Source organism: Phasianus colchicus, chromosome 8 (genome assembly GCF_987193195.1).
Source record: "Phasianus colchicus chromosome 8, bPhaCol1.hap1.1, whole genome shotgun sequence".
Taxonomy (NCBI): Eukaryota; Metazoa; Chordata; class Aves; order Galliformes; family Phasianidae; genus Phasianus; species Phasianus colchicus.
In genome coordinates this window covers 30,710,167-30,724,543 of record NC_143443.1, presented here as the reverse complement: position 1 = coordinate 30,724,543, position 14,377 = coordinate 30,710,167, and the positions used below count along the sequence as shown (strand labels likewise).

At 42.3% G+C, this 14,377-nt stretch overlaps 1 protein-coding gene across 2 annotated transcripts; it reads left to right on the top strand.

Moving 5' to 3' along the window:
* Positions 1 to 403: 403 nt before the first annotated feature.
* LOC149917112 (uncharacterized) lies at positions 404 to 12,965 on the top strand. 2 transcript variants are annotated; one of them, XM_090145573.1, is made up of 3 exons: positions 404 to 470; positions 9,071 to 9,767; positions 11,393 to 12,965. In XM_090145573.1, the coding sequence occupies exons 2-3, from the start codon at positions 9,531 to 9,533 to the stop codon at positions 11,912 to 11,914; spliced, it is 759 nt and encodes a 252-aa protein (XP_090001699.1). In that variant the 5' UTR covers positions 404 to 470; positions 9,071 to 9,530; the 3' UTR covers positions 11,915 to 12,965. The 2 variants fall into 2 exon arrangements, with proteins under 2 accessions (XP_090001699.1, XP_090001698.1); XM_090145572.1 differs by lacking the exon at positions 404 to 470 and having other exon boundaries at positions 8,599 to 9,767.
* The last annotated feature ends 1,412 nt before the right edge of the window (positions 12,966 to 14,377 follow it).

The following is a 14,377-nucleotide window of genomic DNA, read 5'->3' as shown; positions in this document are numbered from 1 at the left end:
CAGATAAAACACACTATAGCATCAAGTATAAACTGAGCACCTATCCCAGCCAAAGCAGTGCTGCAGCGCCCCGCTCTGAGCTACCTCATTGCTTCCCGCCAAAACGGCGCTGCAGCGCCCCGCTCTGAGGTACCTCAGTGCTTCCCGCAGAAATGCCGCAGCTGAGCGTGAGCTGCACCGTGTTCCCTGAGGAACCTCTGTGTCTCCCGACTGAATGCTGCTGTTAACCCCTCGGAGACACTTGACCTAGCACCTGTTGCCCTGTCCATGCTTGGTGTTAACTCAGTTTCCTGAGCAAAGCCTGGCACTCAGAAGCAGCCCTGCACTGTCCCTACATCCATTTCTCCCCATCACAGACTGCCATGCAAGCCTGTGTGCCTGCACAGCTGTGTCACTGAGGAGTGTGATGGCCATCCCCAGAGCTCACAGACATGGCATCAGACAGAGAAAGCCACCAGGTCCTGCACAAGGTAATGACATTTCTCATTCTTTACCACAGTAAAGAATCTCATCTGTATTACTGTTAATACGCAGCGTTATTCTTTCCTGGTATGATACTGTTCCTTCAAGCCTTCATTGTGCTTTATGTTTATATTTGTTCATAGCACATACACACATTTATCACAAGCTGTTCTGCTGAGATCCCCAGTGACTGAAAAGCATTTGCACTTCTGTTCTTCTGGGTGTGAGCCTCAGACCTTCCCAGTAAATAAGTTCGCAGCTTTGATGATGTTTCTGTTTCCAATTAGCTTCCAATGGCAGAAGGGTTGCTTGTCAGCCAATGAAACAACAGCTGTCCTTTTCTATCAGGACAGCCATCTCGTGCCCAGCAGTGAGGCCAGACAGTAAACATGTATTTACAAGCCCTTGTTCTTCAGGGGTCTACAAGAAGTTAAAGGTAGTTAGAACACATGGGTCACACCTCTAATTTAGAAGGATGTCCCACTCCCTCAGCTCACCAAATACATTAGGTTCAAGTGGACCAGTGCTGAACCTCAGTCACCCCTGAGGAAAATCACTGCAAGACAGGCAGGCTGCTCCTCCCCAACAGCTACACCATTTCATGGGGCTTTGGTCAGCTTCCAGCTTCCCATTGCAGCACAAGAGCAGCACTGTCTTGCAGAGCAGAAGGCACCAGTCAGAGCCTTAGCAACACGGGAGGCACTGCACAAGCATTGACTCACAGGCTTTTTGCTGAGGAGCTCAGACAGTGAGGACAGGGCAGACACTTGGGCTGGTAAACTGACTGTTGCCTTGAGAAGAGTGCTTCTTTTTCCTTAAAGATCCCTTCTTTGTGCTTCTTGCTTTCCAAAACCAACAAAAAATAAAATGAGATCAATCTACCTCTCTTGTAGCCATACTGGTATAGGTGATCTGCAGCAAAAGGAGATTTTGCTCTATCCTGCAGTGAGTGGCATGCATGGATGTGCAGCAGGTTGCCTCTGCCACAGCCAAACCCACCAGGTATTTTTTCTCAAATGCATGTTCCACCAAGACTAGAATTTCTTTTACTTCTACAGATAACAGCACTAATTTAAATGTGATTTAATCAGGTGACAGTTTTTGCATCCGCTGTAGGATTCATTAAATTAACAGCACTAACAGATCAGCATTTTAGGGACCTTAGATAAAACTATTTTAGTTGACAGAAGCCAGAAATGCAATCTTCACCGCCACCTTGGTGCTGGGATTTGTCAGAGGCTCAGCCAGTCCCTGGCGCCGCAGATGGGGGCAGAGGTTTCGTTGCGCGACCTCCGCGCAGCTCCTCCACGGCTCGGCCGGCAGGGGGCGCCATTATGCCACTTCCCGGGCTGCGCAGCGCACTGCTCGGCGTCCGCAGGGGAAAGGCGCTTTTAGTAGCGGAGAATTTGCAGGCTGAACTCATGCCTGACCGGTCTGGGCAGGACAGAGGCCGCAGAGGCTGACACTGAGGAGCGGATATAGCTCTGGCATGTTGCAGCTGAAGCCTCCTCAAGTCCCTGATTCAGGGTTTGTAGCTCATAGAAGGTAAGAAGCCAGCTGAGGTCATAGAATCACTCAGGTTGCAAAAGACCTTAAAGAGCCTCAAGTCCAACCATGACCTAACCATACTACCCTAACAATCTTCTGCTAAATCATGTCCCTGAACATTGCATCCAAGTGTTTTTTTAAACACATCCAGGGATGTGGACTCAACCACCTCTCTGGGGAACCTATTGCAGTGCTTAACAACCCTTTCTGTAAAGAAGTGTTCTCTGATATCCAACCTAAACTTACCCCGGTGCAACTTAAGGCCACTTCCCTTCATCCTGTCACCAGTGAGAAGAGACCAACCCCACTCTCACTGTAAGCACCTTTCAGGTAATGGAAGAGAGGAATAAGGTCTCCCCTCAGCCTCCTTTTTCCCAGACTAAACAGCCCCAGTTCCTTCAGTCTCTCCTCATAGGGCACATTCTCCAAGCCCTTCACAAACCTTGTTGCCCTTCTGTGGACCTGCTCCAGCACCTTAATGTCCTTTCTGTACTGAGGTGCCCAAAACTGAACACAGTCCTCAAGGTGAGACCTCACCAGTGCCAAGTACAGGGGCAGGATGACTTCCCTAGTCCTGCTCACCACACCATTCCTGATCCAAGCCAGGATGCCATTGGCCTTCTTGGCCACACAGGCACACTGCTGGTTCATATACAGCCAACTGTCCATCAGAAGGCTGAGGCCCCTTTCCATCAGGCAGCTTTCCAGCCACTCTTCCCCAAACATGTAGGTTGCCTGGGGTTGTTGTTGCTAAAATGGAGGACCCAACACTTGGCCATATTGAAACTCATACAGTTAACCTCGGCCCATCAATTCAGTCTATCCAGGTCCCTTTGTAGTCTGTATGTCACAAGAGACAAGACAACAACAGGAAAGGGATAGCTGGGAGGAAAGCAGCACATCAAGAGAGGGTATTTCTGAAGGATTTTGGAGGTCTCCTGATATTATTCATACAGTCTCACAAATTTCAGTCATGATTCAAACTTAATCCATGCAGATTTCAGGAGATGCCAGATTCTAATGTGTTTTTGCTAGCTTCCACAGGACATTTTCTCCACTCCTAGATAACTTAGTGCAGCAAATCTTCCACTTTCTGTGGAAAATTAACCAGTAGAACTGGGAAACAAAGAGGTGAAGTCTTGATGATCTCTGAAGGTGCTTCCACCCACTAACAGAGAAAGCAGACATTACCAACATCTTTCTCCAGATGGGCAGGAAGCAGTTACAACAACATTGTCTCAGCAGTAAGGTTTTTCTGGATGCAAAAGGAGCAGTACTAGGGAAAGTAACTTGGGTTTGTTATTCTTGTGTTACTCTGCTGGTGATATTTTTGATGGCACTGATAAGAGCTGACATAATGGATGAGCTTTTCATTGACCTGTAAATTCTACCCTGATATTGGAGATTGCTTTATATTAGCTTTTATCTAAAGAGAGTGAGCTACAAGCAGACCTTTTTCCAGAGCACGCATCTAGTCAGAGTATCAGGCACTCACTGTGCATTGGCCTGGGGGCAAAGGGCATTGCTCACTAGAATATGAACCTGTTATCACTGACATGACATTGTAACACTATAACGTGATGGAAAACACAGCAAACAACAGCAGGATACCAGAGCACTAAACTACAGCAAGTGAGGATAAACCCAAACACAGAAACAAAGAGTGGACAGACAAACAAACAAACAAACAAACAAACAAACAAACAAACAAACAAACAAACAAACAAACACCACTTACCTTTAGAAGGTCTCAGACAAGGCTCTCCAGCAAGATGCCCTCCACCTCCACTGTCAACCCTTAAATGAGGGCTGGGAAGGGGTGGATCCTGGCTCCTTCAGTCACTCAGCTGCATTGCATGCACCTGAGCTCCCTGGGTTGGCCCTGCCTTCCCACAGGTGCTCAATCACTGCTTCAAGCTGTGACTTAGCATTTCCACTACAGACATGCATCAATACTTAATCTCTCTTGGATTTATGCAAAGAGCTGTGCTGTGGCAGAGTGTTAAAGCTGTGTTCACACACTGTTATATTCTTTCTTTGCCACCATCTCTAGAGGTCTCTTGGCCAACCATGGCAAAGATAGTCTAGATGGAGTGGTTGTTGGAGCAACAGAAACTTAAGCGGAGAGTCAAGTGGAGTCAATTTTGTGTGTGAGGAATGAAAAAACAGGAGACAATGATGAGGGAAAATGGAGGGGAAGTCAAAGGGAAGAGAACTGGTGGGAGGAAGGAAGATGATGTCTTGGTTTTCAGGTTTGTTACCAAGTACAGCATGTAAGCACTAAGAAAAATTAACTAAGCACCACTGAACTGAAAAGCAGACAGAGAATCAGAACATCTAGGAGGTGAAACAGGAAATCATCTGTTTTTTTTCAGATTATTATGCACTTTCCAAATATGGGGATCATAGAAGGTATTTTCTCTCTCTTTTGGCTCTACATTTCTGACATCATTTTGTATAGCTGATAAAGCTGTCTATTCTTTATTGTGATGCTTTTGCATTATTTCATGTCCAAGAAGAAACATCTCTAGCTGGTGAGGGCAGGAAGACAGAAATACAGTAGTTCTGAGCTGGTGAAATACCCAAATGAATGCAAAAGGTACTGTCACTGTGGTTCAGTGTGATTAATCTGCTCGGTGTGTAGCTCATTGTTCAGTTCAGGTACTGAATACAAACAAAACGAATGTATCTGGTGCAGCAGTTGCCATGTTGTTTATGACTTTTGTTCTATTTTTTCTCTACCCTGGATTTTACTTGGGTAGATTTGCTAATTCCTCCTTATGCTTTATAAAGCACAGTGGGATAAAGGTGGGCCAATGAGGCACTTTGTGCTCCTGAAATAAGCACATTAGTCTAATGCTTCTGAAACAGCTGTCAGTGTCATCATTAAGTGTCCAACTGGAGTTAGCTGAATTAATCCCCCTCAGAGGGAGGAGTCTGCTTTTATACCTTTTAGAGCACCTTCCTAAAAGATATGGAGAGTTATAAACCAGCAGGATCAGCAGTTCAGGTGAATTTGTTCTTAATACAGACTTGTTGCAAGCAGGAATAGGGATGCTTCACACTGAATGCTGCTGGCCCAGATGACAAGCACTTTCCTTCTGCTTTGGGTCACTGAGGCAGGAAGCTCAGAAACATGTATTCAGACAAAAACAGGAAAAGAAACAAAGACAACCCTTGAAATCCTCATTGTGGGGAATGCTGTGGCAAAACTCACTGTTCCACAGCTGCTCTATTCTATGATACAAAGAGTCACACCTGTCTGCTCCATTTGAGGTACTCACATGGGAAAGTTTGTACAGAAGGAAAGCAGAGTGTAAAGTGGAGTATTAATCACGAACACCCATAGTGGAAAAGTGTTCCCAGATCAACATCGTGTGCTGAGAAACGTGGCTCTTCCCTTCTTGTAGCTCTGCTCTTAGATTGCACTTCCACTCCTAAGAGTGCAGTTATTGTATGTGTTATTCCTTGTTTGTCTCTTATTTGACTTTCAATTTTAATACTCCCTGAACTAAGCTTTCCTAGTCCATTTCCTGTACTCCAATCTATGAGCAATTTTAAAAGAGAATCAGAAGCACTGAGAGCCATAAATGTAACAGTGGCTCAGCCTAGTCAGCGGATGTTTGTTTCAGGTTTAAAACTGGTGCTTGTGATAAAAATCTAGCTCTCTGGGACAGGAGTCTCTGCTGAAAATCCCATAGTAAACATGCCCCATGAGGCAAGTGTTTGACATCTGCAAACGGGAGCCATCTGTTTCTTCTTTTAAGAATATTAGCCGTCTAATAGAGGAAAAGAGATGCACATAAGTTCGCCTGAGGTCAAAACAGTGCAAGTGAGATCAGAGCTTTGATTGCCATGTAAAATGGGTGTATAGATTCATACACATGCACACTTTTTTTTTTTTTTTTTTTTTTTTGCCAGTGGTGGGCAGATATTGGCAGAAGGCACACAGTCATCTTGCCCAGGATTAGGGGAAGTCTGGATGTAGAGACAGTGATACAGTTCAGGCTTCTTTTTAGAGCTAGAACCAAAGCCTTTTCTAAATGAGGAATCAGTGACCTCAGAAGCCACAAATTTTGGCTCAACATTTTGCAATTCTCCTCCTGCTCACAGCCACCACTAGTGATCTCCAGGCAAGGAATGGCTGCTCTGTAGATGAAATACTTCACTTCATACTTACTGGTAGAGCCTGTTCATCTCCCTGGTCAGTAAGTCATGGGGCTGGTGGGCTGAACACTCCTCTTTCCCACCACTTTGTATTGCCCCAGGCTTCAGTTGTCCAGTGAGCTTCAGGAGCTGTGCATATCCTGCTGGAGCTGGGCAAGGCTCATCAGCGACTCTGCCCTTCTCTGCACAGGTGTAAGAAAAGAACTCGTGTAAAGAGTTACACAGATCTTCAATATCTGAGTGCACATCTCAGGGAGGGCTGCTGATGGATGACACTGCTTTTGCTCACTTACAGCTGAGACCTGCCCACTTGAGATTTTTGTTAGAAGAGCAGCCCATGTTGGGGTGGGCAGGTTGAACTGTATGGCAACAGCGTGATGCTCCCTGCTGCACACCGTACAGAAGACAGAGTGAGGCATGAGGGGGATGCTAGGGGTACTGAAATATTAGGAGCATTGTTATACAATAAATACAAGGAAATATTCACCACATTGATGGAAATTATTCAATAAGCATATCTTTTCCTTTGAGTGCAGATTTTATTTATGAAATCTATAACATATTTATAGCCTGGTTTTGAATATGGTTTTGGACTTGGTTTGGATTTGTATTATCATTTATGTCATTCAGTGGTACTTTGAAAAATCAAACATATCCTTTGTGTGGAAATGTTATAAGTCATTTACCTTGCTTATAATACTTAAATGTTGTTAATAAAAATAGGGCAGTTCTTATTTGTTAAAGAGATAATGGAGAAAATGCAAACATTTAGCAAAAGCGGAGGTCATAGAAACTTAAATGAATTTGGATGAATTTTCTTTTGTGTGATTTACTCCCAAGGCAGAAAACCTGAGACTCATGGCCACAACCTGTTTATGCAAACCACAATAAACAATCGTAGGTTATGTGACAGGAGGAATTGTGTAAGAATGCAATTATCCTTTTTAAAAAAATCTATTTAAAAGAGCGCAAAGGTTGGGATATAAGATAGGTAACTATTAAGCCTACACACTGCTGAAAGACATGTTTCTTTTCACCAGAGGATCAAAGTCTAATGTAAAGTTTCATGCTAAACAATAGAAAGAGCTTTGCTGAAGACTGAAGTGCACTGGCCCCACCGTAGGCAGTAATGATACTGTAAAAGAGGGAATGAGAGATCGTAAGAAACTCCTGGAGCTCTGATTTTACACTGTGGGAGTAGAACCTCCAATTAAAGCAGGAACGTGGGACGTTGTTAAAGCTCCATTCATGTAGCGCATTCTCTATAGCACTTGTCATACTGATTAAGCACAATGAGCAATTACCGACTGAAAGCTGCTGGTGTCTCACTTCCACAAGGCAAATGCTTTAGAGCTGCAAGCTTAAATGGAAAGAGGGAACTCTTTACACTTCTACAATAACTGGTACTTTTGCAGGACCCCTGCAAAGCCTCTACACTTAAAATATATCACATCTCCTAAAGCAGCTGTGTTAATGGCAGTTTTTTGGCATCACTCTTACTTCTGTTAATAGATGACAACTTTAGGCCATGAATCTGAGAAATAATATTGCTTTCTGAAATTAATTTGACTCCTGGTGTTGCTATGTTTTTTCACCCCCTTCTCCTTAAAGTGTAAGTTGTGGCATCAGTCAGGTTACACACCACTTGTTTCTGTGTGGTTGAAGCAGGTTAAAATTGGTGACATGGCATGAAGACTCACAGGCTGGACCTACCTCCCACCTGTCCATGGTGACTTTGTGGTCCAGGTTTGCCTGGAACATATTCGAAAAACAGTGTTGGCTCAGAGAATATCTAATAGGTCTGGGAAGGAGTAATAGGTAAGTACCTTTTTTTTTCTTTTTCTTTTTTTTTTTTCTTCTTTTTTCCTAACTTAGACCAGGAAAGACTTCTAGAATGAAATATGTTGTCAGGAAGCTTTGTTGATGCTGTGTTAATTCCCAGGTACTACTAGTGAGGCCATGTTTTGCTTATGCATTAAGGTACTATTCTGTATGCAGTAATGCAAGTCACCAGGGCTGCATCAGGATGACTCATCCTTCTATTACCTTTTGAGTGCTGTGACATTTCTGCATGGAAATTGATATCACCAGCCTTGTGTTTGATTTTCTCTGTGGCTTCTATGGAGCTGTGGACACAGACATTGCTCTGCAGTGTGTGGATATGGTTTCTCACATTGAATGCTTTGATATCTGCCTGAGAATTACTTTATTCTAAATCAAAAATGCCAGAGCCAGAGCAGGTAAAAAGCAGAGTTGCATCTTTGCACTCAGATACTGAAGATCTGTGTGTAACTCTATACACAAACTCTTTTCTTACGCCTGACCTGCTTTTGCCCAACAGTGAGGTGGGCATAGCTTTGGGGAGTTCTGCCATCAGCCTGCCAATCTCCAGCTGCAGGCAGTCCAACGCACTGACCCAAATCCAGCTGATGCTCTCAATGATAAGATCCAAAGCTCTTAGGTTGCGAGCTGTTCAGGTCAACTACCGTTTCTTAGGTGGGCATGGTGGTGATGGGTCAGTGGTTGGACTTAGTGATCTTAGCAGTCTTTTCCAGTGTTAATACTCCTGTGATTCTATCACTCTTACCGTAAACACTTTCACAGACCTACCTGAAAGGAGTCTTGCTCTTACCGTGGTCTCTTACCCTGGTTGCTTGGAGGCTGTGCATCCCTCCCCAGTTACGTATAAGGCACAGATACACAAAGAGAAGGATGTTTGGATCATCAGTTCATTTCCAGCCATACTAAGAAAGCCCTATAGCAGAGGATTTGTTGGAAGATTTATTTATTTTTTATTATAGTTGTCTACATTTTCTTTCTTTACCTGTTGGTTGTGTTGATTTACTCACCATGTGCCTCTCTGAGAAAAAAGCCCTTAATGTTTTGTTATCAGGGAGCTCCTACTCCTGAGGGCAGCGATCTGAATGCTCCATGATGAGCTGTGACGACTCTTGCCTGTGGGATGTTGATCATCTTTAATTGCTGCTGCGTCAGCAGTCACATCAGGCTGCATTAGATGACAGTATGAGACCTTACTGACAGAAGGCAGAGTTTTGTAATCCTTGCAAATCCCCCCCCCTTTACCTGAGCCCTTTGCGTTCACAGTCTGGATTTACCAACCATCTGTGAAGAGCTTTCAGAGGATAAAAGCAGCATTAATGGTTTGACCCCAAGAAAGGCATCACTTGCTTGTGATCTCTAAGAGCCCAGTTCAGCAGAAGCTCAGAGCTTAGTCTGTCTTCTGTGTTTGCTGATACTTAACATTGCAGACTGCCAAGAGTCTCGCTGGTATGAGATTACCCATTAGAGAAAAACGAGAGAGGAGATTGTTCTGGAATACAGACTGCTTCTAAATGCTCCTGAGTGGTGTTGAAATGGGGGGACCAGCCTCAATGATGTGCCTAAGAACCTGCTACATAGAAGACTGTAAACCATTCCATTTCACTGGAAACCCGCCTGACCTGGGACAATCCCATCTCTCCAGGAACTGCTCTTACTCTCGTACAACAATGAAGCAAAAGCGATCGAACAGTATTAGCATGTGTATCTTGCCCATCATCCCAGAGTATCCAGGCTTCCAAGACATTAAGGTCTGTATGCAAAAACTGTCTTTGAAATGCATTTCAACTTACTACTCTAAGTAAGTTGATATGTGCTGTGCTAATAAATTTTGGACTATGTTTTGATGTAGAAAAGCTTAACTTTAAAGAGTTGTACTCCATTACATTATCAACTTGAGATTATTTAAACATATTTTTTAAGGTTTAATGTGGGAAGGGAAAACTACTTTTTAGTCAAGTTTTAGTGTTCTTCAGTTACCTAACTTACTCCAGAAGTATAATCACTCTAGACAGGATCATTAATTTTTCTGGGTCTCTTCCAGAATGTGATGGAATAGTGAGAGATCAAAAACTTGATTGCTTGTTGGTTTACATGGCCTGTCCAACCCACTAGTCCTGGTTTGTGCTTGATGTTTTCCATTCATCATTAGTAAGCAGCTTGCCAACTTGCTGATGATGGAGTGCCCTACTGAGACGCTGCTGGGCTCTGAAACCAGATTTGTGGCTGAACCCTTAGCAAGTATCTAGACTTAATTAGCAATTGCAAAAAGCTGCTTGAATGATCATTTCGTGATACCAAAGGCATTGTCAGGCATAATAAATGAGTGCAAAATGTTCCATGGTCCAGCTGTGAAACATTACTGTCTACATACAGTGTAGTTTTTATTGATCTGAAAGAGTAATATGATGCAAAGCAGTTCTTCCAGCAAGCTGAACAGCTAAGATTTTTCAAAGAAAAAGCCATGGTCTAGCCCAATTTGGTGAGCTGAAACCATCTGGTAGCTTAAGACAGACTGGGATGTCTTGGAGTACACGTGAGGAAGATGAAATGGCAGAACAGTAACTTCAAGAGCCCAGGGGACATTTAACTCTGGACATGGGAAGGCAATCTTTTATGTGGTGAATTTCTAGCAAATTGTTTTGGCACTCACTGATTTTCCTCACAGTCAATAAAAAGACTCACAGCATGGGTGTTCCCCTGAAGTCAATGGAGAGACACCCACTGATGTCAATGGGACTCGAATCAGGCCTTTGGCTATTCAAGTAGCTGAGGTATTAAAATGGTTGGCAGGGAGAAAGGCATCCTATGATAGGAAAGGAGAAAAAAATTCCATGCATGTCTATGATATACCGCAGGATAATAACAATAAACTTCATAGTTTTAAGATGTAGAAATACATCACATGTGAAAATTGCTTTTCTGGTAATACACTGCAATTCACAGCAGAGTAAGGGAAGGAAAAAAAAAAAAGAAGAAAAATTTCTTACAATAGGAATACATTTTTATCATGGGACACTGCAGCTACAGGCTAACAAGATTTGAAAAGGACAGACTTCTCTTAAGTTCTCTTAATACAGACAGGTGAGAAATTCTTTTAGAAAATTAGGTTTACAGAGAGGCTACACAAAACTGTAGCAGTACATCAGAGTCAGAGTTCAGCATTGTTTAACCTTGGACCAAAGCATTTATTTTCCAGAGAGGGATTAGAATTAGAGTCCTCAGGGAATTTAGGTTAAGAAGCTGAAACTTTTCCCAACAGCTCTTTACTGTGAGGAACCATAAGATCTTTTTCTATATAAACCAGCACATTTTAATTCAGATTCCTTTCACCCTTCTGCCCCACTCCTGCCTCTCTCCTTCCCCTTTTAAACAGCTATCAAGAAATTATCCAGCTCGAGCCTTCAACCGGCTTCTCCAGGATTGGGAAAGAGGAAACAGCTCTTCCTCACAGCTGAACAGTTTTCCAGACACAGCTTCGTTATCCCATTGCCTGGGGGGCTCCTCAGGAGGCTACCTGAAAGGCCAACTGGCACACAGCAGTGGCTTCCAAGACAAACCTTTGCAAGAGTATTTCAACGAGAGGCTGATGGAGCTCAGGAACTATGAAAGTAAGAGGTCCAATAGGAAGACAAAGGGATTTCCTGACAAGAACCAAAACCCCTTCCTCACCCACAGAGGATCTCGGCGCAGAAGTAGTTGCAGTGCTGTGGTAATGGTTGGGTATAAGGAGACAGACGAATCCTGCAGCTCAGCAAATCAAGAAAACAGAAAAGCGGCAGAACACAGTGGTCAAAAGGAAACCCAGAATGTCCTGGACTTCTACAAGGGTGACTTTTTGGGCATTTTAACAATGCATGTTGCTGCTCCTCTAGAAGCATTTGTACAAAAAAAGTAATTCTGGAGCTGTTTACAGCCAGTCCTGCAGTCCTCCAAGTAAAGAATCATTCCTGTGCAGTACTGTTGTGACTTCAGTAGTTCATGTATGTTAGTTCATTCTGATACAGAAATATGTTTGTGGGACGATGTTCTTTACTGACATGACATATCTTTGTTTTCAATTATTTTCCTCAAAGAATCAGTAACAATGAGGGATAGTCTTGAATTACTATACACAGAGAGCGCTGTTCTAAATGCATACATTACTTCAATTCTTAAGTTGCCTTACAAAAGAGTGATTAGTTTCAGTAGAGCAGTGTGGCTTCCCATTGGTAGAATGTAGTTTCCATTAGCTAATCTGAAGAAACAATATTGTGTCCTGCCAAGTTGCTTTGCCTGTTTTAAGTTTTCTTGTTTTGCTTTTTTCTTAACTTATCACTTTGACCCATTCAATCTATGCTATGTTTTGCATGGATGCAAACTACTTGATAAGAAATGTTTGATTTTGTCTTGTTGCCATGTGTTACAATCACCAGAAAGACCCTCATAACAGTCTGACACTTGAAGAACAACGATGTAAACTTCATTTTTAAATCTGATCAGCCCCTGTGGTTTCACGGGCATACTTACAAACCTTTGACTTAAAAGGCAGTGCAAGGGCAAAGATGAAGGAATGCTGCATATAAGTGAGAATTAGGGATGTAATTTTGTAGGTAGGATCTGTCCTGCTTTTCTGTTGTAAATATGATGTGAATATAGCAAATTCTTAATGCAATCTGAGTTTCAAATTGTTTGTGTTTATAGAGGTCATCTAAGTATACAATGTCAGCTGCAGCCAGATTTTTCTTTTACACAGAATGTCAATGTTTAGTTCTACAGAGCACTGAATATCCCAACGCTGGGCAACTATTTTAAGCTTCCAAAAAGCACTACTGCCTGTAGTATTATTGGCAATAAAGTCATCATTACAGTGCTAGTTTGAGCTGATGTTTCTCTGTTTTCAATGTGAGTTTTTCAATGTGAGTTTTTTCAATGTGAGTCAACAAATAAGAGGAGCTGGAGGAATTAGGTAATTAATGTATGAATTTGCTAATTCCTACTAGCAGAATGGAGCAACAGCAGGGCAGACAACAGCAGCTTTCAGTCAAAATGCAAGAACAAAAACCTCCCGTCAGTCCCTTCAGAAAACAACTAAGAGCTTTCACCCCAGAAAGGAAAGGAAACATCAGATTTATTCCACATCCCTTTCCCAGTCCTGGGATCAATAGCATCTAAGTGAACTGACATGGGATGCTGAAAGTTCTACGTCCTTTGTGCATGGGAAAAAGCACTACATACTAAGCCTAAAGGATTTTTTCAGAATTCACAGGTTGCCTTACCACTAAAAATGGCAGGGCGCAGCCAATTAGGTAACTTTTTTTCCCTAAAGGAAAATATTTGTTTTAGACTTAAATGAAAGTCACATAAGGTATTAGCAGACGTCTTAGAGGGATGCATCTGGTTTCCATTGTAAATCTACCTGAGCCTAGTTTCTCTTCTGAGAGTGTATGCATCATAATAAAATATCATTATGTGAGGGCATAATAGTGCATAAAAAGCAATATTAATAGGACACAAGCAACACTAATTCCTGCATTTCTTGAGTGTATGGCTTTGCACCTTTGAGTGTATGCTTCTAAAATGTAATTTTACAAGTCATTTCCCACTTGCAAAGTCTTTTAAAAAAGCAACCTGTCTTACTCCCTGCTCCTGATATTTACTCTTTATCACACTGCAGTGACCCTGGATTAGCAGGTCTGGAACATCCTGAGTCTCTCTGCAGACCTTTGCCACATAAGCTAACAGAGGTACACGGTGCCCTGCACCATTAGGATGTTACTGAAGTTTGCTGGCAGTAGAGGAACACACTTTCCTTTAACAGAGAAATAATTTAATGGTGCTAAACTATACATACACACACACACACACACACACATATATATAATATAGTAAGCTAATATGTATAAACTATATAGTAAACTGTATGTAGTTTATATATATATATACAATGAAAATTTGATAAGTAAGCATCTGTAAATGCAGCTTCAGCTGCTCAGCCTCCGCAGCAGTTGCCCTTCTCTATTCATGACTAATCAGAGCACTAATTGTTAACAGGCCCTATTTTCATTTTATTTTATTTTATTTACTTTTATGGTATACTGAATATGAAAAAGAATTACAAAATGCAGCAATTAAGACTCAGACTTGGCAGAAATTTGTATTGTCTTGTCTCCCAGAAGCACCCCGTACACTTCAAATTGCAGAGTCTGGTCCATTTATGGTATTTTTCATCTGTGAAAACCTCTAAGGGATTCAAAAAGTTGACGTGTTTTTTTTTTTAATTGGATTTCTTTCAAAGTAATGTAATGACTTTTCTCTGAGAAGCTGCACATCTCATGCCAGAGAAAGTGGAAAAGTCTAAGGAAGATTACATCTCTGAAGA

Excerpts from the sequence above, each read along its gene's own strand:
- LOC149917112 (XM_090145573.1), top strand. The coding sequence starts at position 9,531 with ATGCTCCTGAGTGGTGTTGAAATGGGGGGACCAGCCTCAATGATGTGC. Across the intron at positions 9,768-11,392 it reads CAGGCTTCCAAGACATTAAG|CTATCAAGAAATTATCCAGC; the intron begins GTCTGTATGCAA and ends CCTTTTAAACAG.